We start from the raw sequence: 24630 nt of genomic DNA on the forward strand, positions 1-24630 counted from the left end.
ACGTAGATGACGTATCCTGCATGTAGAGCTTACGGTCTTGTGTGATGTTCATCGTGTAGTCCAGCTTCCTAAGCGGTCCTCTGTGGTTGGACTGAAGCACATTTTGCTGCATGTCGATTTTGTTGGTGTTTGCCAAGTTTCTAAAGTTGTCTCAGTTCTGTGTTGTCTACAGCAACAGCATTATTGCTTTTGATATCTGGTTGAGGAACACCCAAAGGTTCAGTGCTGTGATGCATCAATACCTTTATCTTAACTTCAGGAAACCTTCCAAATAATTCAGAAATGCTCATTTTAAGTCAGACTTATAAATTGGAGCATTTCCTCAAGAATTCATTCCAGTAACATATATCCGAGCTCATAATTTCTAAAAATTTGTTAATTAAAAGGTCAAATGTGTGCAATGCTTCCATATTAAAATACTAATTATTTTACACACATGAATATGACATTATAAAAATATAAGAACTAAAAAATAACAACTAATATTCCTATAACATGCGTTAATTTTTTATTTAAAAAAAATGTCAACCAGAGCCTTCAAAATAAACTCAATTGAGAGTTTTATGCTTACGTTTTGCCCTGTTGAAAAAAATAGTTCTGTAACTTTGAAAGTATTTATTGGCTGTGGGTACACTGAAAACCAAACAGAGTGACATATATTTAGCCTCCATTCTACAATAATAAAACTTACATGATCAGTTGTCATAATACCAAGGAACTAAAATGTAGATATATGAAAATTACTTGAACTCATGAGCATGTCCCACATTTTGTCACTAGTAATGTTTCTCTGAAGTGACAGTATTCACTTAGAATTCATGGGAAGAACAGGCTATTTAAAGGAGAATGAACCGCCCATCCTTCTTTGCCTATGTACCTCTGACACGAATTCTTCTTCTGTAACAGTATGCATGTGAGAAGAAGAACTGAGAGCATCTAATTCCTATGAGAGAGGAAGGAGAATAATTACTGAAGCTGATAATTATTGAAGCTGGGCGAATGGTCCCTGGGGGTTCACTAAATTCTATTCTCTTTCGCTTCTGTTTGAGATTTTTCTTAAAAACACGATTTTAAAACCTTCAAATGACTTACAACACACTCACAGACACTCCCTTAGACTCTAACATTCACCTTCTAGTTCTCTCTGAAAGGAAGTCCTAGAGCAGGCTAGAAAGGGAAGCTCTTTGCCCATTAGATTGCCTGGAACTTTCTTCATCCATACTGACTTTTCTCTTCGGCTGCCATCTGGTGGCCGAACTGTGCAAAACAGCCACGCTGAAGGTAACTTTGTTGGCAGGGTGTGGAGGGAGACAAATAGAACCAGAGACAGAGAAGCATCCAACAGACTGTACATCCTATGAGGGAAGGCGGGGTGGGGTGAGGGGGTAAGAGACCAACCAAAGGACTTGTATGCATGCGTATGAGCAAAACCAATGGACACAGACACCAGGGGGGGTGAGGGCTTGTGCTTTGGGTGGGGGACAGGAGGGCAATGGGGGAAAGAAAGAGACCCATGTAATACTATAAACAATAAAGAATTAAAAAAAAAAATAATTTGGCAGCCTAGTTAAAAAAAAGGAAGCAAGAATATAAGGCAATATTAAATTAATATAAAAATGATAAAATTAAAACATAACAAAAATGTTTCTACAGGGTTCAGAAATGCCATTCGATTTTTATAAATTGTTTCGATACATTTAAACTCATATTTAATAATAATTACTAACATGATTTGCCAAGACGACATGCGAACAGCAGCAGCCAGTATGTTGAGTGTGGAATTAACTATTTTCAGGCATAGGGACTAGCTTTCCAGCACAGGTTCTCTCCTAGGGGAATTTTGGTCAAATTTCAATTTCACTGATTTATTGCTGATGAAATAGTCATCTTTCCTATCATAACTTCTACCCATACATCTTTTTGTAGTCAAACTCACCTTCCACCACCTCTCTTTTTCTTCTCCTATATAATAATAATGATGGAGATTTTTATTTTTAATGGTGGAGAAAAGATTTTAAGAGCTGAAATTTCAGAACGTGATTTAAAATGCTAATAAGGCCGGTTGAAGGCATACGATCTAAGGCATAACTTTTACAGTCCATAGGGACCAGGCCGCATTCATTTTTCACCGGCTTCTTTCTTTCTTTAATGCACTTTGATAGATGTAAGACCAATTATGATGAATTTCCTAGATAAAAAGAACATCTAAGTAAAGTACTGGTAGGGATTTTGCTCAGTCATCATATTGATTGGCTGATAGAGTCCCGGGCCCTCTCACCACAGAAAATTTATTTGGAATAACATTCTGTTTCCACAGTTTTAGCCATAAAATCTCTGGCACAGAATATTGTTCCTGATTCAAGCGCAGTCTTTTTTCTGGACCGCCCCTGGGGGTCTTGGACTCAAAGCTTTGGTAATACCCTCTCCCCTTATCGCAGAGTAAGAAACCCTGCCTTCCCGTGGGGAAAACACTCCCTCCAACCCGGCTAATTCAACCGCCATCGCGCGCTTGGAAAAGATCTCCAGGCAGCTGACTGCGTTGATGAATCCGAAAGGAACTGCTGCTCTTTAAGTTTCACACTCGCTGTTTTAAGCCAGAAGCCGTGCAAATCAGTCAGCCCGGTTCTTCTCTGACTTCCAGCAACTCCGCACCCAGCACCCTGTTACGCTCACTCGCGTGTGGCCTCTCAGCCAATTCAGCCTGTTTTTCTAGTTCATATGAAACAGAGGCAACAGCAGAGCGCTTTTCTAGCTTCAGGTTTCAGGGTAACATTTTCTTCTCACTGAATGCAAGGCAAAGTGTTTATCGGTGACCTGGGAAAAGGCTGACTATCAGAACCTGCAAGAACGTGTATGTGAGGCTAGCACCCTTGATTAACGCAACCAAAGAAATCAGGTTATTCAGCTGCCACCTCCAAAACTTTAGGCCAGGGATGGCGAACCTTCTGAGCTGGGCGTGTCAGCATTTTGAAAAACCCTAACTTCACTCTGGTGCCGTGTCACATATAGAAATTTTTTTTATCTTTGCAACCATAGTAACACAAAGGCTTATATTTTTGATATTTATTTTATAGATTTAAATGCCATTTAACAAAGAAAAATCAACCCAAAAAATGAGTTCGCGTGTCACCTCTGACATGCGTGTCATAGGTTCGCCATGACTGCTTTAGGCTAACTAAACACGAGTCTTGAGTAGCACTTTTTATGTATTTATGGTTCCAACCTCTAACATATAGCTCTACAGAAAGAAATAACAAAAATTTTAAAAGAAACACTTCCCAGGTGTATGTATCTTTATCAGGCTCGACCATCGCAATGAACATCAGCATTCATTTTCACTCTTCACAAAGGCATCTTACGGATGAAAAATAGACACGTGTCTTTGAAATAGTGTGCGAACCGTACAAACAAAATGTTAACATGTGCTATTACCCTATGACTGCCAAATGGGTGTTGTCCATGTTTTCTTAATATAATTAATAAATCTTATTAAATATCCTTAATGCATATGCTTTGAGACAGCTGAGATCTAAGGAAACATAAAGAGCTCCAACATGCAACAGCTCTCAGACCAGCTTTAAGTTAGACTCTGGGGCTCAATAGAGGGAACTCCAAATGTCCATCCCCACGAACACCGGCCAGGGCGCCCCTCGGAGGAAGCCAGCTGTGGGGTGACCGATGCTAGCACGGGGGTCAGTCGCCATGTGTGAGCGCCGCTCCCCGTCCTGGGACTTACTGAAGGGCCTTTTTCTCTGTTGATTTCCGCCAAAGCCTCGATGACTTACTCAGGTGCGGCGTGACCTTCGCTGCCAACATGGTGGTCGTGGACAAGGAGAGCACCATGAGCGCCGAGGAGGACTACATGGCCGACGCCAAGACCATCGTCAACGTGCAGACCCTTTTCAGGTAAATGTCCCACAGCCCGGCCCGCCCGTGGCCTCCGGCTCCACAGTGTGAGGTGCGGCCCCTCCCTCTGGGTGGGAGGAATGAACACCAGACCCTTTCACTGAGGTTGTCTTCATTCATTTGACCCAAAAACGAAGACTGATGTAGCTCCCAGTGGTTGATTAGAACTGTGTGACATTAAACTTCTAACACCACCCAACTGGCATTGCTCAGTTGAGCTTCAATCTATGAACGAGGTGGTCAGGGTTTGATTCTCGGTCAAGGGCACATGCCCAGGTTGCAGGCTCCATCCCCAGTAGGGGGCGTCCAGAAGGCGGCCGATCAATGATTCTCTCTCATCATTGATGTTTCTATTTCTCCCTTGCCCTTCCTCTCTGAAATAAATTAAATATATATATATATTTAAAAATAGAATAACAAATCTGTGTCCTTTTATAGTTTAACAATAACAAATTCTAAAACATCATGCGTGGTCATAATTTGGGATGGATCCTGTGCGCTAATTTTGGTTTTATGCCCAGCCATGGCCAAAGGTATGCATTTCCATCCTGGGTAACTAGGCATGAAAGATTACAAGGCTGTGGACAGGTAATGTACCCATGTAAGAGCTAAGTCTAACCTTATTATCCTCACTATGTTCCTGTCTTTGTTAATTAAACTCATCCAGGCAGGAATTCCCGCTACGGTCATCTATCTGTTTTGCTTTAATACACAATTGCAGCTAGCCCCAGAGTTTTCCCAGTGGCCGGTGACAGACAGTAGATGGTCTGTTTTTCATCTTTATATTGGTTAGCATAACTGGCCATGTCAAAGCTATTTACTGAATGAATTAATTCAGGCAGAGAACTATGCCATAGATATTTGACACTTCTCTGCAATGATACTCAACATCACTGAGTCAGAGCATAAATTAATTGTAGACAAGTTTTAAGTAGAACAAACTATATTATTTTTCAATTACATTATTGCTTTATCATGAGCTTGGTTCCTAGGGAAAAGAGACTGATTATGTCATTTAATATCTAAAATGTTCTACAGGCAAAAAGTATGTAGGTCTTCTTAAGGCTCAGAAATAGCATTAGCACTTTAAATATACCTAATTAAATCTACTAGGTATTTAAATGTTTAAATATAAACTATTATAATGGAATATAAGCAATACGCTATAAATATAAAATGCACTGCAATGAAACATTTTATTATTTAAGTCTTACTTAACAGTTCTAGGTTTTCACTAGGTGGCAGACTTAGATAATATGTTCTGTTTCTCAGTTTAACAAGCATAAATGGTTTCAGCTTATTCATACAGATAAGAACTGGTACACCCCATAAATTTTGTTGTCCTCAATAATTTCACCTGCACAGATTAAGGAAATGACCTGGTTAATCATATTATCACCTACTCTTCCAAAGACCACAAAATATCTGGCCATACATGTGTATACTTATATTTGATATCATGTGTTAGAAGAGGATTATAGTATCCACGTAAGCACAGATTTAACCATTTAGAACTATATATATGAAAGATGAAAAGCTGTATTTCTCAAAGAAAAATTCCCAAAGGACGAAATAAATATTCATTTGTCTGCAGCTCTGTTTTTCCCATAAATCTCTTCTCTGGCCTCATATCTCAGCAGTGATCCAGATGTTTCTCACGAGCTCTCTGTTCACTTGTGTTTGACGCTACTTAATCTGTGAACATTTAGCCACATTTATCACCCCTAGCACAATATGTACGGCCTGGTAAACTGTGAACATGTGTAGTTCCCTCTATTGGGCCACAGAGTCTAATTTAAAGGCAAGGATTTCACTTTATATATATTTTCAGACCTTGTAGACCAAAGCTTTCCTGTTCTATTGGGTGTGACTGAATGAACTAAACTGGTTGTTCACATGGTCTTGCTGTTCGGTGTAATGGCCAAGCTGTGTACAGGGTGAGAGCTCCCTCTACAGGGCGTTCACATCCCAATTTTACTAGTCGTCAAAGTTTGCTTTATTAATTTCCACGGTGACACTGTTCTTTTAAAATATTTCTTAAAGAAATACTTTTGGGACTCCCAGGTGGCCTGAGACTGGGCACATAGACGCATCTCCTGGGTTTACCAGATGGAGCTATGCCGGCCCAAAAGCCAATGGATATTTTTTCCTATTAGGCCACTCTTGTCATTTTTCAATGGTTCCTGGGAGGGGGAGGGGGAGGATGCGCTTTTATTGAATTTGTTCTCTTTGGTGACTTCTGAGTAAGAACAAAGAGCTTCTGAAAGAATACAGATGACACGGTGTTTCTAGCTAAACTAGTTCTATGGTAGCACTCTCTTCATCAAGACTTTTCTCTCCTAAACAAAAAGTGCACAAATGAAATTGGGAAATTATTTATTGTGCCAAAGATTTATAATTAAAGAAATAGACACACTATTAGACACTGACTGTCACAATTTGGCAGGAGAGCTAACGTGTGGATAAAACCCACCAGAGTTCAAGACGTGTCATAACTCATAAAACTCAAACACGAAGGTGCCAGCGTGGAGAGAATGATTCTGACCTGGAGCAATTTTCAAACTTCATCTCAATTGGATTTGAGAGGAACCTGAAGTAATGGTTGGGATCACAAAAGATGGAGAAAGTAAGGAGGAAAGAAAGTGCATTTCAAGCAGAAATAGCAACGCAAGAGGGAAAAAAAAGGCAAAGAGCAAGGGAAGTAGTCACACCGCCGCCGCTAAGAGCCAGTGAGGATGGTGTGTGACCGTGAGCTAAGTCCTTCCGAAACAGCATCGTTAAGCTTGACAACAACCCACCTTCACAGAAGCTGAGCCTCAGAGCTTCCTTAACCCGCCCAAGGTTACAAAACTATTGCAAACACTGAGGGTCTGAACAAATTCTATCTTTAACCTTAAAAAATCAGCAAAAGAAGTCTTTGTTTTGGTGATATTTCAATCAAATTATTGCAGCTGACTGAGATCAAGAAATATGATATTTGTTCTCAAAGCAGAAGTGAAGAAATAAAATATAAATAAAATATAATCACGTTTCCCTGGTACGCAGGCTGTTTCTTCCTATAAAGGGTGGATTTCATGAAACACCTGATACCGTAGTTGTCAAAGCCTCTGACCAGGTGAGGCTCAACTGCGTGTCCACTAAGGTCACCAAGGGGGCGTACAGTTTCCCGGACAACCCTGAAAGTGTGTATTTTTAAAAAAATATATATTTTATTGATTTTTCACAGAGAGGAAGGGAAAGAGATAGAGAGCTAGAAACATCGATGAGAGAGAAACATTGATCAGCTGCCTCCTGCACATCTCCTACTGGAGATGTGCCCGCAACCCAGGTACATGCCCTTGACCAGAATCGAACCTGGGACCTTTCAGTCCGCAGGCCGACGCTCTATCCACTGAGCCAAACCGGTTTCAGCTGAAAGTATGTATTTTCAAGAATGTGCTAGTGTCTTAACTGAGATGGTGGCTGAGGCCCAGTGGAGACAGACGGGAGGGGCAGGTAGTCAGGGAATAGACACCTCAGGCTGCCCAGAGGCAGCAGGCCCAGCCTCCCTGGGGTCAGTGACAGGTTCTGGCCACTCATCACTCAGATCAGGGAGTCAGAGCCGAGGACGGGTATGAACTCACCGTGGCACGGGAGCTCAGAGAGGGCTCCCCTCTTACAAGAAGTGTCGCCCCCTAGAAGGCGCCTGCATCCGTGTTCGGGCACGGAAGTGAACACACCTGCAGAAGGAGCAGCTGGAGAAAGGTGTTGTTTTTGAGCCATTTACGGGCTGTTTACATCCTGCGTATTTCCAGTCGGTTCTCGTGTCTGAATTCAAGATACGGGTTCGGCCTGGTGGTAAAAGCACCGTGTGGCATTGTCGGTGTAACGCGCACGTTTCCTCGATACGCAGACTGTTTTCCAGTCTCAGCATCATCACCGAGCTGACTCACCCCGCCAACATGAGGTTCATGCAGTTCCGGGCCAAAGACTGCTACTCCCTGGCCCTTTCCAAACTGGAGAAGGTAAGTCGCATTTAACCATTTTGGTTGGAAGAGTAATTTCTATATAGAAAGAACTGCCATCTATAATAATAAAAGGGTAATATGCTCATTAGACCAGATGTCCTTCTGGACGTCATTCTGGACGTCCTTCCTGATGAAGCTGGGGCTGCGAGGGAAGCCGGTGCTGGCAGCCGGGGGAAGGAAGGCCTACTCTTGCACGAATTTCGTGCATCGGGCTTCTAGTGAAATAATAAAAACAATAATGCTGCTTTGAATTCCTATGTGGGGGATAAAATGGTAATGTATACATTTTTTTTAAAATGTGAATTGATGGATTTGAACTATTTCTATCATAAGTGAATATAATGGAATATCTTATTCTATCATCATTAATCATAAATTAAAAGCATGATTTATAGCAGAATTATGTGTAACAGGAATGTGTATACTCACTTCATTTTGAAGTGGCTCCATTTATGTTATTTTTCTTTTTAAAAAATATATTTTTATTGATTTCAGAGAGGAAGAGAGAGGGAGAGAGACAAACATCAATAATGAGAGAGAATCATGGATCAGCTGCCTCCTGCACGTACCCTACTAGGGATTGAACTCACAACCCCGGGCATGTGCCCTGACCTGGAATCTAACCATGGCCTCCTGGTTCATGGGTCGATGTTCAACCACTGAGTCACACCGGCGGGCCTTTATATTATTTTTCAAAGTGCAGTATCTCACACTGTTTTCTTCAGATTTGTCACGCCTCTCAGGACATTTCCTGAGCATTATGGTTCTGCTTGCCTTTCCTTTTCATTGGTCCGCCCTTTTGGTGTGGTCCACCTTTTGTTGCTGGGTGGTTTTGTACGACATTACCCTTCTTCTCAGGAATATTCCAGTTCCTGCCACTGTTTTCCCAATAACATGCCCCACGCTTGGTCATTGGTCATGTGGCGTCCTTGACACTCCTGGTAACGAAGCTCAGCAGAGAGGGGAAATGTGACAAGTAATAATGCCACAGAGACGAGGAAGACAATAATCGCGAAAACAGAAATTTCCATCTCATTTCCCTCTCGACGCATCTCATTTCTCTTGTTTCAATGCATTTCATAAAATAGTCTTTTATTCAGGCTTATGGCACAATTTGCTTCAAGACCACTTCCTTTAAAATTGCTTTCGAACCATCACCCTTCCCCAGCGATGACGACAATTCCACCCCAGCACTCATATGGTAATTACACCCTGATGGACGAGGCGAAGTGATGAAAATGTGAGATGAATAGGGGGTATTATCATCAGAAAAATAGATTCGGTCTTTGTCCCTCGTTCCTGACACAGAGCTTCAAAAAACCCTTGGAATTTCCTGAGTGACAGGAGCCACTTTTGTTATTCAGACCTTTCAATCATGACTGATTTGCGGCTAAGCAGGCAGGTCCTGGAGGGGCCCTTAGGTAGCTTAGCGATGAGGCTGGTTGCCAGGAAAAACGACCCATATGATTAGAAGGTTGAACAGTTCAGCCTCTCACCCCATCCCCAGCTCCAGGGAGGCCAGAGGGCCTGGAGATTGAGCTTAGTCACGTGGCTAATGATCTCATTAATTATGCCTAAGTCGTGACACTTTGCTAAAAGCTCTGAAGGAGGAGGACTGGAGATTGTTCTGCTCAGCGCACACGTTGACCTGAGAGAAGGGTGTCATTCAGACCTGCCCAGATGTATCTTTTCATTTGTTCCTGATTTGCATTCTCTACAATAAAATGATAATAATTAACTGCAGCTCCTTGAACCTGGAGGGAGTGTGGGAAGCCCTGAATTTGCAGCTGGCTGGATGGGAGTGCAGTTGGCTGGCAGAAGGGCGATGGGCACAGGGGCAGTCTGGTGGGCTGGGCCAACTCTGGGTAGTTAGTGGCAGGATTTAACTGAATTGAGGACACCCGGCCAATGGCAGAGGATCAGTGTCAGAATGCAAACCCTCATGTCTGCGAACCATGTATCACTTTATAGTGTGAACGGCAGAGCAACATGATACCAATGGAACTAGCTAGCTTCTGGGGGAAACAGGCAAGGATGTAGAAGTGAGCGCAACAAAGCAAAATTTTACAGAATCCGCATTTAAACTCAGGCCAATAAATGTCTATGGAGCATGGATGATGAGCTGAATACCTTGTTACATATTCAAAAGATAACTATGAATGACGTCATCACACAGTCATGGCTAAGAATCATACAATCGGAATATGTTCTTCACATGTTATCAGGAAAATTTAACTAGGCAGAAAAATGTAAAATACGGCCCGGTCAGCATGGCTCAGTGGTTGAGCATCGACCTATGAACCTGGAGGTCACGGTTAGATTCCAGGTCAGGGCACATGCCCGGGTTGTGGGCTCGATCCCCAGTAGGGGGCGTGCAGAAGGCAGCCCATCAATGATTCTCATCACTGATATTTCCCTCTCCCTCTCCCTCTCCATTCCTTTCTGAAATCAATAAAAATATATTTTTTAAAAAAGAAGAAAAATGTAAAATATGGAGCGCTCACAAATGTTTCTATCTCAAATTTCTGGACAGAAAGAACGAGAGAGAGGTTCGAACTTGGCCTTCATGTTCCGGCTGCCCTTTGCTGCCGGGCGGGTGTTCAGCATCAGCATGCTGGATACGCTTCTCTACCAGGTATGCGAGAATCCCCTTTCTCTAAAAATGTGTGCTTTTCTCTTCCACTGAGATTTTATTAAATAAATAATGTATCGGGTGTTTCTCATGGAGCTGTTAACTTGACTTAGGCTCTGAAAGTAATTCAATATTTTATTTGATGGACTTGATGACATAAAATTTAATGAAACATTTTGTAAGAGAAATGTTATTTTTCAGAATAACCTCTGAAATATTTTTTAGGCATGCTTTTGTACCAGGGTCCTACAAGGTTGTTGTGTGTTTTTTTTGGCAATTTAATGTTGCTACATTCATATTACTAGACCAAAAAATATCTAAGAAAAAAATCACTAGGTTAAAAAAGCGGTCTATTTTATAATATGTATCTTTTGAGATAAGATATCAAATTTGTGCCAATAAAATGATGAACCATTTCTTTGGCTTGAACAAAGGGAATGGGCATGTCTTATGTTCTCGTCTGGATGGAAGAGTTTAGTTTTCTGATACCAGCATCAGTAAAATAAATGAGTAATCAAGAAAGTAGTCTAGCCTGTCCAGTGGTTAATTAAGAGCTAATATGCTAATTGCTCAGTGGTTGAGCGTTGACCTATGAACCAGGAGGTTGCAGTTCAATTCCTGGTCAGGGCACATGCCCAGGTTGTGGGCTTGATCCCCAGTGTGAGGTGTGCAGGAGGCAGCTGATCAATGATTCTCTCTCATCATTGATGTTTCACTCTCTCTCTACTTCTCCCTTCCTCTCTGAAGTCAATACAAATATAATGTAAAAAAGAAAGTAGTCTAGTAGATTTATTTAAAAGGCATAACTTTTCAAAAGTCTTTGCTATGCGGAATAACTACATGATTATTTTTCCAATTTTAGTACTTGAAGATCAAACTGAGGGCAGTCATCCTATATAATAAAGAGCTAATATGCTAATTAGACCAAATGGCAGAATGACTGTCCCAACTTCTGGACGAAGCCGGGGTTTCAAGGGCTGAGCTCCTTGCACGAATTTTGTGCACTGGGCCTCTAGTTTCATTTAATTGATTGAATGTTTGTACATGTCATGGTGAAATGTGTTTGCATTTCACCCACAGCTAAGACTAAATCAAAGACGTAGGAAGCATTACGAAGGCTCTCACTACTGAGTAGTGTTCTGGCAACATATCAAAATATATCTTATATGTCAGCACATAGAGTCTGATAATATTTATTACTAAACTATGAACTCATTAATATTTAGAGTTACTGAAATATCAGAAAATTATCCTACTAGAATAGAGCTTAATCTGTAAAACGTTTATATTTCCTTGCAAATATTAGTTCTTCCATGTATTTATGACATTCTCTATTTTAAATCAACTCATTTCTTTGTTAAAAATCTAAAAATGTTTTTATCATGTCTATCAGCATGAATAAAATATAAGCATATCGAGATATTCTTGAGAATAAATATTTCCATGTCTCCTTATGAACAGCTAACTGGACATGTGTATTTAGGCCACTCACTGGATATATTTTTCACTTCCTGTTTAATGGAGGCTTCCTGATGTGTTAGGAGAAACAGCCTGTTAGCAGTGATATGATGCTCACACTGTGGCCAGTCCACACATTTCATCATCTTGTTTGTATCGCAGTCGTTTGTGAAGGATTATATGATTTCCATCACCAGACTCCTGCTAGGATTGGACACTATCCCAGGATCGGGCTTCCTTTGCTCTGTAAGTTAATCATTTTTGGCATAAAAGATGGATGGTTCCGATAAACAGTCTGAAGTCCAACGATAATGTACTTAGGCTTATTTTCCTAGGCCATTTCCCCCCTAATATGTGCTCAAAAAAAGTTTTTTAAAATTCCTTAGGAAATTTCAAGGGAAAACATTATTTGAAGTTAATAATCAAAATCAATAGCTGTTCAGAATTCAGAACATGTTTTTTTCCTCACTTTGTCAGAAAAACAGTATCCAAGAAGTCCTCACGCAGTTCAATTGAATTGTAATTGTTTGTAAAAGAGTATACGGTGTCCAAGTGTATTTAAGGTGTGACTTGCCAACAATTCAAATTGAAGATTAGCAAAGGACTAGAATGTGTACCCCCCGCTGTGAGCCCTGTGCTCATCCTGCTAACATCTTTCTCAACATGGGTGTTCGTAGAACTCGGGATGGACAATTCTGTTTTGTGCTGGCGTGTCCTTTGTACGTTAAGAGTTTCAGCAGCAGCAGACCTTGTCCACTAAGCCCCAGCAGCAGCCTCTGGTTATCACACCATTTAAAACAGTCTCCACGGCTTTTCCACCAACTCCCAGCTGACACCAGTGGCCGCTGTCTCCTGAGATTGAGCTAATCCAATGTCATACTGCCCCGCATTGACTGGCTGCTTTATCAGGTTGGGGTGAGCCCCAGGAATAAGGCTGCGATGGGGTGCCTTCAATAAGTTTAATACACAGATGAATGAGCACTTACGAAAAGGCATGTTGAGATGTCAAGATATCAACAATTTCCACCTGTAAGAAGTGAAAAAATAACCACCGGGTTGTTATTTCTTAAGCAGCTGAGCTGTCAGTAATCCCTGTGTTCCAGATAAAGATCACCGAGGAGGACCTCTGGATCAGAACGTACGCCCGGCTCTATCAGAAGCTGTGTTCCTCCAGCGGGGACGTCCCCATAGGGATCTACAGGACCGAATCCCAGAAGCTCGCTACGTCTGAGGTTTGGGACTATCAAAATATTCCAGAGTTCACGCGTAACCCGATCGAAGGCAGCCAGGCCTATCAGAAGAGACGTAAACCTCTCCCTTAAAACATTTACTAGGTTATGGTTTCATGCCTTGAAGGACAAGTGACATTATAGGAACAGAATATTTTGAGTATTTGGTCTGGCGAGATGATTATTTCCATATATTTGTAGGAAATCAAACTATTACAGAGACTTAGGACGAGAAAGATCACACCAAATACATTTAAGATTGTGATGGACAAAACGCTACAAGACAAGTGCTCAGCTATGAAGGAATGAATTTGTTTTCATTTTTCTTACTAAGTCCATATAAACTGAAATGACCGAACAAAGATTGATATCCTATTCTGATGGTAGATATGACTCAAGGGTTCATGCTGTTCACTTCCACAAAAGAGATAGTATCAAGTAGGTGAGACTAGAGGAAGTTAAGACCTAAATGGTATCCACTATTGCAAAACCATGGTGTTAAAATTTGTAGTATTTCCGACTTCAATTCTAATAGCTAAAATAAGATTTCTAAAAATGTTCTAATAAAATGCTCTCTTACCATGAAGATATGAAGGTGAACTAACTCATTTTTATATCACTCGGATACAGTGCTGTTTTGAAATAGAAAGGTAGATAAATATCCCTATTTTCCATTGAGTTTAAGCATGAGATAATTCCCTAGCCTGCCACGAGGTAATGTGTGTGAGGCATTGCCTGAGCCTCCGTCATTTATATTCACTTTGAAAGGATTTGTTGGATCGCCTCCTGCCCTAACTTCAATTGGCAATTTGAATTCTATTATTCTGAAAGCCAGCAACACAGGCCTGGCGTAGCTGGCGCTGAGACTGCGTCCAGGGAAGGGGAGAGGCAGCAGGCTCATGGATGCTTTTGCTGGTGCAAGGGCAGGAAGCTACAGGTTTGCACAGGCCCATGCTCTTAGAGAGTCACACCTTCACTTTGATGGGCGTGGCATTTCACATGACCTCCTGGTATGAAAAGCAACCATTTGAAAGCAGGGAGTTTTTGTTTCTTAAGGGCTTAGCATCCAAGGAAAACTTCTTACTTAATGATCAGATTTAGTCGTGAAAGAGCCCATCACAATGGACTGTATGAGTTCGTTCAGTTTTTTCCCCTCATACGGAGAACAGCCCGGTTTCAGTTGTATTTGTGATTCTAGACTACCTTTGTGAAATGTTAATATTTACAACATGTTTTCACTTAGAATGCTTCAAAGAGTTTCTGAAATATTTCTTAATATCTTAATCAGAAAACATTTGATGTGGTGAATAATTAATGCATGAATTAAAAAGTGCTTTTTTATTTCTTCTGGGTTGTATGAGGGACTTTTAAAAAATCATATATTATCAAGTACATTCCAATGCCATCTTTAGAAAGGCAATACCTTAATAAATGTTAAAACATTATTCATTCCAAGAACAAAACAGTTTTCATAATCTTATTTAAATTTCATGTGAACTATGTGTAGTAGATTTAGAAAAATCCACTACACGGACTTTATTTGAATAAAGTTACAAAATACCTCATGTCTTTTGTGGTTTCAAACAACTCTATGTTAAAAATCATTTGATAAAATAATTGATATGGAAAAATTAAATCATTTCATAAAAACTTGGATTGGAGGATGTAAAGAAATTTTTATCTGGTTTATATATCATTCCAAAAGAACATATTTTCTAATAGTATTTTTTTTAGTAATGCCAAGTTAATATCAATGACTATGACTTGGCCCTACCTGTGAAAACTCTCATGAGTTACACGATAATATGAAGGCATGAGCAAACATAGTCACAGAGCCCCAGGCTAACACCGTTCCCTAAAATGTCTAATTCTCAATGTCCATTTCCTTTCAAGTCTCAAATATCAATCAGTGTGGAGGAATGGGAAGACACCAAAGACTGCAAGGACCAAGGTCATCACCGAGGCAACCACCGCAACTCCACGTCCAGCGACCAGTCGGACCACCCCCTGCTGAGGAGAAAGAGCATGCAGTGGGCCCGAAGGCTGAGCAGAAAAGGTCCCAGACACTCTGGTAAAACAGCTGAGAAAATAACGCAGCAGCGACTGAACCTCTACAGGAGGTCAGAGAGACAAGAGCTTGCTGAACTTGTGAAAAATAGAATGAAACACTTGGGTCTTTCTACAGTGGGATATGGTATGCTCGCTCAAAATATTGTATGCTATGGACTTGTGATTGCTGGCCCTTAGTCGTTGTAGCCTTGGTTCTCCTTTAGTAAGTCGAGAATCACATTTTTGGTTCAGAGGTCAAGTTGACGGGACTAGTGGCACGTCTCGAATCGCTCCCGGAAAATTCTGATGATGATAATAAAGTGAAAGTGCTAAAAGTTTTAAGTATTTGCTTAGTTCTCTACAGGCACTGTGATGAATACATTAGATGAATTATCTTCATTTTAATTTTCACAAAGACTCTTCCATTTTAGACCTAAGGAATCTCAAATAACTTTTCTAATTAGCCTGTTAATAGCATGACTGAGATTTATGTTCTGTTCTGTCTGGCTCCAGTGTCTGGCTTACACACACACACACACACACACACACACACACACACACCACATCTTATTCTACAGTCTGGAATAAACTGAATTTGAGGCTTTGGTAAGTAACTAAATGTACTAGCTATAGACACACCAAATGTTCCTACAAAATTTGTTTAGATTTTTGTTGTCCAGAAATAAAATGTCTTCAAAACCTATAATGTAAAGCTCAAGTGCTGCTTGACTTCCATCTGTCTCAGTGGTAGGCTTCTGTGCTGATCTATGGTTGTACAGCCTAAATAAGTAATGCAAAGATAATTTTTAAATATATCCCTTATTACTCTATAAATGTTATTTTAAAAAGAAATTCAGTCAACTTAGAGGAAACCCAAATGCCAAGGGTTCTGTTTTGCTGCACATGTGACCTGGGTAGACCAGAAGTTCCGATAATGGCAGTCTCGTGCAGTTAAGGATAAACAGGAAGCAGTCTGTATTTGCCCGCATATCACCTTTACTATGAAAGTCTCAGCTTGAAGCAATGCCCACAGGGAGCGATTTTCAACAATACGGTTAGAGTTTAGAAGAGGTGAGCTGTGTGTCTTTGAAGAGAAAGGGAAAAACATTTACTGAGTTCCCGCTCTTTGCCAGGAACAGAGTTAGATGCTTTTTGAACACTTTTCATTACTCCTTATGGCCCTGATTCATTGGTTGTTCACTGTGTTGTTCCTACTTAAATGTGGACCCATCATTAAAAATTAAATTCATGACCCATCATTTTAGGATGATCAAACAGAGTCTTACATTAGGAAGCACATTAAAAGGGAACAATGATTTTCATTTAAAATAATGTTAGTAGTTCACTGCCAATTTATTAAGTATGATCGTATTTCTCATAGAACTACAGTCCTATATTTATGTGTCCAATTGTTAGTTGTTATCCAGCTACAGTCTCTTCTTCTGGAAAGTTCTAGTAAATGACTGTTTGTCCAGGTCCAGCTGAGTTTCATGAAAATCATAATAACCCCCACGAGTGCTGGAGGCAGTGAGGCGAATCACAGCTGGGCTCTGAGAGACACAAAAACGCACCAACTAACTGCATGGGAGAATCACCAGGGAACATGTTATGTTTCTGCTAATAACACTTCTATCATTTATTTATACTCTATAATTTTTAGTATAAATTTGTTAATGTAATTCTCACACTCACTCTTGAAAGAAAGAAAGAAAGAAAGAAAGAAAGAAAGAAAGAAAGAAAGAAAGAAAGGATACAGCCTACCTTTTTACGCTTATCTTTCTTTCTCTTTTTGTTCATTCTATCCATCTATCTATCCACAGACCCATACATTCATTCTAAAGCCATGCACTGTACATGACCAATCACATAAAGATAACAGCAGGATGTGGAACCTACCACATCATGGGAGCTAAGTGCTCCCTGTATTTCTAATTCTCAAACATTCATCCATTGCTCAACAGATACTGTTGGGCCACCCTCCAAGCACTGTTCCAGGCGTTATTCCAGGCATGGGAATGGGGCAATGAGCTCTTAAGACAAGACCTCTGCCTTTATGGACCTTCTATTCCAGTGTCAGCCAGTAGAATTAATGAACCATTTAACCTCTATCATTTGGGGAGTGTAGCTCAGAACACCTATCTCAGAGGTTTGCTGTATATGTCAAAGGGGACGATGAACAATAGTGTGCTTAGCCCAGAACTGGCATTCAGTTAATACCACAGATCTAGCATATGTCTATTTAAGTACTATATCTATCATGTTTTTTTGCCCACTTCAAAAACAAACTTTACACCTTTGGTAGCAATACCATATCCCTTGAGGATGTGTGCTTTAAAACAATTAGCATTTTGCACGTTTACCTGCCTTCCTTGAGGAAAAGGGACTGTCTTACTCATCTTTTCATCTTTGTATCCCCAACAAATTGCACATTTCCTGACACACAGGAACCCAGTAACAGCACATTGAATGCGTGAACAAATGGAGCTCTTACAGGCGACACAACAGGGCCTGGACTTAAATGATTTCCGTGGGTCACCTGGCCTGGTGTACATTCGCATCAGCACTTCAGTGGATGACTCAGACTCAATATCTTGGCGCGTTTCCACCAGACCACATGTACTTTCTGCACCGCCGTCAGGGTCCTGCAGTGTTTCACCAATGAGAGATGTTCTACATGCTCTACACACACGCATCATGGCTGATTCAACCACGAGCCAGAATCTGACTGTCCCTGAGGAGGTGTGGCCTATTCCAGAAGGAGCAGATTTTCCTGACTTATTGGCTAGGACACATAAAGGAGAGAGAAAGGGAAGAGTCAAAAGATGACTTCTGAGGGCTCTCGTTTGAACGTCTAAGAGGTGGTGACACTTACGGAACTCAGAAAAAGAAGACAAGTATGTTGGGGTGAAGAGAATACATTAATTTGAGTGCCTGGAAGAATCCCAATGGCGATGTTGTGTGAGAAGCTGGATTTTTGCTGCCTGGTGCCCAAGAAGAAAGAAATGAGATGCTTACATAGACCTGAGAGTCATCTGCATATAGATTTTGATTAAAGCCGTAGGAGTAGATGAAGGAACCCCAGATGAAAGACGACAAGAGAACTCCGGAAAACACTCATATTTCTAGAAGGTTAAGGAAAGAAGCATTATTTTTTTAAATGAGAGGCTGAGTGTCTAGAACTGAATTACCCAAAAGATGATGCCTAGTCCAATAGCGTGCTATCAGTTGGTCATGTGTTTTATCAGGATCCTGAGCCTTTGGACCTTCAGAAACACCGGGTGGGGGGAGGGGGAGGTTCTGAGGTGGTTGGAGGCATCCCTCAGCATGACAATGCCCACCATAAGCAGTTTTGTCCTTTATCCTAATGTATGTTTTCCATGATGTGAAAAAAAAAGTTGGAAAGTGTTGGACTATAGAGATAAGGAGAGAAGACGGCTTTGAACTCAGCTACTTTTTAAAATTTCTATTGACCTCACCTTGAGGAGGAGTCAGTGAGGGATGGGAACTAGGAGTGATGTGGTCTCTTCATGATATTACCCAGGTCTCCATATAAACCATATGTAGTCATTGAATTGAACTCCTTAGTAAAATGTTTGCTCCAATTCTTGGAGTCCACGGAAAACTCACAATCTTCAGAATGATAAAACTTGAGTAGGAAAATAAAAATTACTGACACACTCGCTCTGTCTACTCTGGGACCCGCTCCATTTGCTAGGCAGCTTACATTTGTAACAGGCAAAGCAAGTCCCCAGTAGATACTGACTTCATCCCAGAACCAAAAATGAATACAACATCCTGTGAATAAGCAAGGAGAAAGGCTGGATGTGGATGTTGCCTGAGAAGTTGTTTGTTAAGCTTGTTTTCCCCCTAATGCCACTGTTTGATACTGTGTGCTGTTTATATAAGGAAGTTCAATAACGCTGCCACTGTTTATGCACGAATTTGAGTCGTACCTAGACAAACGGGAAGGAGGTATGCTACGAGACCTACTGCAATTCAGAGTATTATGTTTTATGTTATGTTTTCGTCTCCAGGAGGCCCTATTAATTTCTGTTCCTTTGTACAGCAGTTGTGGAAATCCACACAGGGGAAACTTCTCAGAAGCACACATAAATTGCTTTTTGTATAGGCAGATGATCCCGGTTATCTCGTATCAGAACAATATCCTTTGAGTCAGCGTTGTACCTTATTTGGAGTAGCTCATTGTATGTACTCACTGGAATTCCATCTCCAGAGTCAGCCATCTACCCTCCCCTGGGTAAGATTGACAGGTTTAGCAAATGAAAATACAGGGTTCCCAGTGAAATATGAATTTCAGATAAAAAGCAAAAAACTATTTAGGACAAATGTGGCCCATGCAATCTTTGGGACCTATTCATGCTAAGATTTGTTAGCTTTTTAATCTTAAATACAGATTTCACAGTTCACTCTCTATTTTGCCTGACAACCTTATCCCCATGGCAGAATACAATGCTTTGTATCTACTTTGGGATATATTCAACCAAATATATCTCTTCATTTGACTATTAATTTGATGATCTTTGGATTGTAAAAGTTTTGCAGACATACGATGATGGATTTAGTTTACTGCAGTTACATACCTTATAAGATAAGGACTTTCATTTATAGATTTTTAAAAATAGGGCCCATCTGTGTATCAATTTGAAATATAATTACAAGTATTACCTTTTCTATTCCATTCCAGGGACAGAATTTTAGGTAGATAAGCACAGTGGCAGCCCTCATTTGATGAACATACCAAGTATTCCCCTGTGCAGGGAATTACCAGGCCAGCTACATTGGCCTATAAAAGTCATTTGCATTAATTGCATGCAGTTATGTATTGATCTGCCTCCCTTGGTCTGTAATACATTCTTCGGTTTTGAGTCAAACTGTAAAATGTAGCGCCTCTTTCAGGAGCCACACTTGTCTATGGCTGGAGTGCCTAGGAGGGTCCGATGGCTCTAGGGCAGGGATTTAAAAAAATACCCTCAAAGCCTAAAAACATTGCCCTTGGAGGGTTAGTGCCATTGAGGTATGGGTCCGCATGGGTTTACATTCACATTGTATTATAACCTGGGCAGCTAAGAACTTCAGGTGCCAGGGCTATTTTCTTTGTCGGTGTCTTTCTATCATCAAAGTCAGTGCTCTGCCCTTGAGGTCTGGGGATGTCCTCCAATGCAATTGACTAAGTTAAAATGACACAGCCTTTGACTTTAAAACATATACAGGGCATCCCCCCAAACTGTATACACACTTCACAGCTGGTAGCTCCATGGATGTTTCTTTCTTTTCAGATTTAACCCACTGGAATGAGTATTCAAAGTGTGTATATATTTTTGGGGTGAACCCTGGATATTGTTTTCAAGGAAAAACAAATAACTTGGTTGTACACTTTCCTTGAAACTTACACTTCAATGCTGCCCCATGGGATCCTTTGCATTCTGCAAAACCAATAGGATGGCTTTTATCAGACACCTCATGGGACAGAGTCAAACATCGTTAGGGCCTTCTAGCCTCCCAGATATACTTCTGTTGTGTTTTCTGAACACAAGGGCATTAGATGATACTTCACAGAATTTCCCACAGGAATATTTCTTTCTGAGATTGGCCATCTATACCCACAATCATTTTTTATCATTGATAAAAGCATAATCAATCAAGTTGACATCTTGTCAAGCTATTTCAGTGTCAACATTTTGAGGGTAGAAGATAACTGTGGTTGTTCTGAACAGAATTAGATGGTTTAATGTGCCACCTTTTGGACGGAAAGGAGTGCCCGGCAGACATTTCCAATGACAACCATTTGGAAATAGTCAGTTGTGTATACCATCCTACGGTGCACAACACTATAGCAAGTTCTCCTGGACAGCTCTATGGTTTGAAGATAAGATGCTCTCTAAGAATCCTCTCGATGTTCTGTAAGTAGCATAACAAACCTGGCACTGATTTGTCTTCCAGATGAAATGAATGACCACCAGAGCACCCTGTCATACATCCTGATTAACCCGTCTCCGGACACCAGACTAGAGTTGAATGACGTTGTGTAAGTTGACCTTACATCCCACACACAAGGCATTTATTTTCAGAAGCCACCTATTATTATTATTTTTTATTTTGATCCCCACTAGTATAGCCTCTATGATTCCTGTGGTATAAGTATCCAAGTCTAATTTTTGTGCTCAAGAAACACATTTTGCATTTTCTATATTTCCGTGTGTAATACCATAAAAAAAACACACACCACAGAATTGTAAAGGAATAAAAGAAGGAAATGACAGCATGAATTCTGTATTTGGTGAGCTAGAATATATTTGGGGAAATAAGAGAAAATATATCTATATATATAAAAGGCTAATATGCAAAGTGTCCCCACAGTAGTTTGGGAGATTGGGAGTTCTATCACTCGCTATGACATGCACTAACCAGCAGGGGGTGGTGCAGAACTAAGGGAGGCCTCGGATGGCAGCCAGAAGGCCCCAATCGGCCCTGATCGCCAGCCAGGCCTAGGGACCCTAGTGGAATAATAAGAGATCAGCTCAAAGGAAAACCTGAATATCTCACACTATCTAGTTCCAAAGACCTGAGATTTCCTACCAGCCAAAGTCAAGTAGATCAATACACATATTAGGAAAAGGTGTAAGGTAGTAATTTTATTCATCAGAAACTGTATTATTCACATACAATGATCCATATTTGTGACACTGAAATAATTAAATTTTAGTATAACTACAGCAATGATAAATATCAAGAAAAAATGCCTACTTTGACAAATAGTACATAAAGCACATTTTGGAAAATTTATTTTATTAGACTCATAGTGATACTATTAGGGAAGGAACTTTTGTAGCTACATCAGTTAATTTGGGGGATACTGGGTTATACTCACGTCTTTTATGTTTTTCTAAAGAAAATCACTCCCAAAAGTCCATTTTAAATGAAGGGGCAACATTCATTTGATTCAAAGAACAATAAGTGACTAGATGATATAGCATTAATAATCATGGTGCATATTAGCTTTCTTTATCAACCTACAATGCTATTGATATTTAAAGTGACAACATGGATGGATCCTGAGAATATGCCGAGTGAAATAAGTCATACAGACAAGGACAAAAACTATATGCTCTCACTCATATGTGGGGCATAAAACAGAAAGCAACAAATGAACAAACAAAACAAGTAAATTTATAGACACAGACAATAGTATGGTTCTTAGCAGAGGGAAAGGGAGTGGGGGAGAGGGAGAAGAGCGTAAGGGGGTCAAATATATGGTGACAAAAGATTAGATTTTGGGTGGTGGGTATACAATACAATATACAGATGATGAATTACAGAATTATATACCTTAAACCTGCATAATGTTATTAACCAATGTTATCCCATTCAATTTAATTAAATAAAAGAATAATATTAAGTAGTAATGAAACAAAAACTTAATACTAACCCTGCAAAATTTTACAGGCCAACTCAACAGGGAGTCCTTCTGCCAACGTTTAAATAGAGACACCGTTTAGAGAACCTAAACACTGAACAAATACATTGGAAATAGTCCTCTCAGGGGTCGGCGTGAACTAGTTGTGTGTTTACTGACTATTTGCTTTGCTTTCTCTTATCAGATATTTAATCCGACCAGATCCACTGTCATACCTTCCCAACAGCGAACCCAGTCAAAACAGCAGCATCTGCAATGCCACTGGTCAAGACTCTCGGGAGGAAACTCAGCTTTGATAACACAAAAATAACGAACTTCTTGTTTTCCGACAAGGAGCTTGCTTGAAAGAACTCTCTATTTTAGGAGGAAAATATGGCTGGCATGAAATAAACTAGACCGGACTATCTTCAAATCTCTCTTATTGACACAAATCTATTCTCTTAGAAATATAGGTTATTTTGAAATTTAACTTACTGCTTATTGGTATTTCTCCTAGTAATATTGGAAAGACATCCAGGGAATGGTTTTGGAAAACCTAAATGAAAACACACGATCTTAAATCTGCTCATTGCATTGTTTGACAATAATCCGAACTGTCTGAAGTCAATTTTTACAAATTTTAAGGTTTTCTGGAAGTCAATGAAAAAATCCAGCTCTCTTTGGTGCATCATATTATATTCTTTAAAACTGGTCTTTTACAAAATTGAGCTCATCACCTTCTCTCCACAGGGATGACAAGCTCGTGGGCTGACATTTTTGTAGGAGTCATAGTTTGCTTTAGAATATTAAGTCACCGTCACTTGTTCTGTTGCCTTTTCATAGGATACCATGTTTATTTTAGGACTTGAGATGCTCATAGCATGTTTTACTACACCGAGGAAACCAGAACAAATAAAAAGAAGTATCGAGAAGCTGAGATTTTTGCTCACTTTATGTCTGACCCTCATTGTATGCCAAGGAGAGTGTATTAAAAAGCAAATATCGATCGTTCTCCTAAAAGAATGCCTAAATTGAGAAAATACTTAAAGTATATTTGCTGACTTACATTTAATCCAGGAATTGAAATAGGCAGTGATTTTCATTGGACTATTGAGCTTCAACATTTTTTATATATCTATATAGAGTATTTCATTAGAAAGGTAGTTTAAAATTCAAAGATGCAAAACTATACTCCTTATGGAATACAAGAACATTGGAAGCATTAAAAGTCCTCTTTTATGCCATTAGTATTGCAATAATCATACCCAAAAACTGATGTTAAAGATTTGGATTGAATTTTGAAAAATTATCTATGGGAATATACAGTAGTTTAACACTGTGAGGATAAAGCATATAATAAACATAGTTTTGCCATTTAAATGGCATATAACTCGGGTAAAACTTGACAGTTATAAATGAAATGTAAGTTGACTTTGGATGAGACCAAGGCCTTTGCCTGTATTTCCGAATCTCCTTCAGAAAAATAAAGAAAAGCACAGAGAATAGTTGTCCATTAGTTGCAATGTGTTAAGGTAGAGAGACACATTGGTAAATTTTATTAAAAAGTTATTTTTCTTCCAACTTTGTAGTTTTCCTTTTTTCTGAATTTGACATTGAGTTTCAGTTCAGTAGAAAATAGGACATATAAGACTTAGATAAATTTTATCTTTTTTTTTTTTTTTCATAGAGAAGCAGAGAAATTGAAAGGAAAATAGAAAGGTTAAAACAAAACAGAGAGAAAGGAAACCTAATAGTCCCTAAATAATTCTATGGAAATAAAAATGTAAAACATAAAATGTGAAATTGTAGATTATCGCCATTCTATATTTTGGCTTAGAGAATGAAATGCCCATTTGTGTGTGTTGTTGTTTTTTTAATTTTTTGTACTTTACCTTACTCTCATTTTGGAATAATAAAGCCACCAAGAATTTCCTC

At 39.8% G+C, this 24630-nt stretch overlaps 1 protein-coding gene across 2 annotated transcripts in view; it reads left to right on the plus strand.

Annotated features, from left to right (window-relative positions):
- The window catches only part of KCNT2 (potassium sodium-activated channel subfamily T member 2), a 125498-nt gene extending 101081 nt beyond the window's left edge, over positions 1-24417 (plus strand). For both annotated transcript variants that reach the window (XM_081114271.1, XM_081114272.1), the window contains 8 exons: positions 3772-3906; positions 7799-7910; positions 10447-10548; positions 12166-12249; positions 13107-13235; positions 15126-15426; positions 21243-21327; positions 22901-24417. In XM_081114271.1, the coding sequence (XP_080970397.1) occupies positions 3772-3906; positions 7799-7910; positions 10447-10548; positions 12166-12249; positions 13107-13235; positions 15126-15426; positions 21243-21327; positions 22901-23012 (1060 nt within the window). In that variant the 3' untranslated portion in view covers positions 23013-24417. The remainder of the gene's footprint in view (positions 1-3771; positions 3907-7798; positions 7911-10446; positions 10549-12165; positions 12250-13106; positions 13236-15125; positions 15427-21242; positions 21328-22900) is intronic.
- Positions 24418-24630: the final 213 nt, after the last annotated feature.

Source organism: Myotis nattereri (assembly GCF_964212035.1).
Source record: "Myotis nattereri genome assembly, chromosome: 20".
NCBI lineage: Eukaryota > Metazoa > Chordata > Mammalia > Chiroptera > Vespertilionidae > Myotis > Myotis nattereri.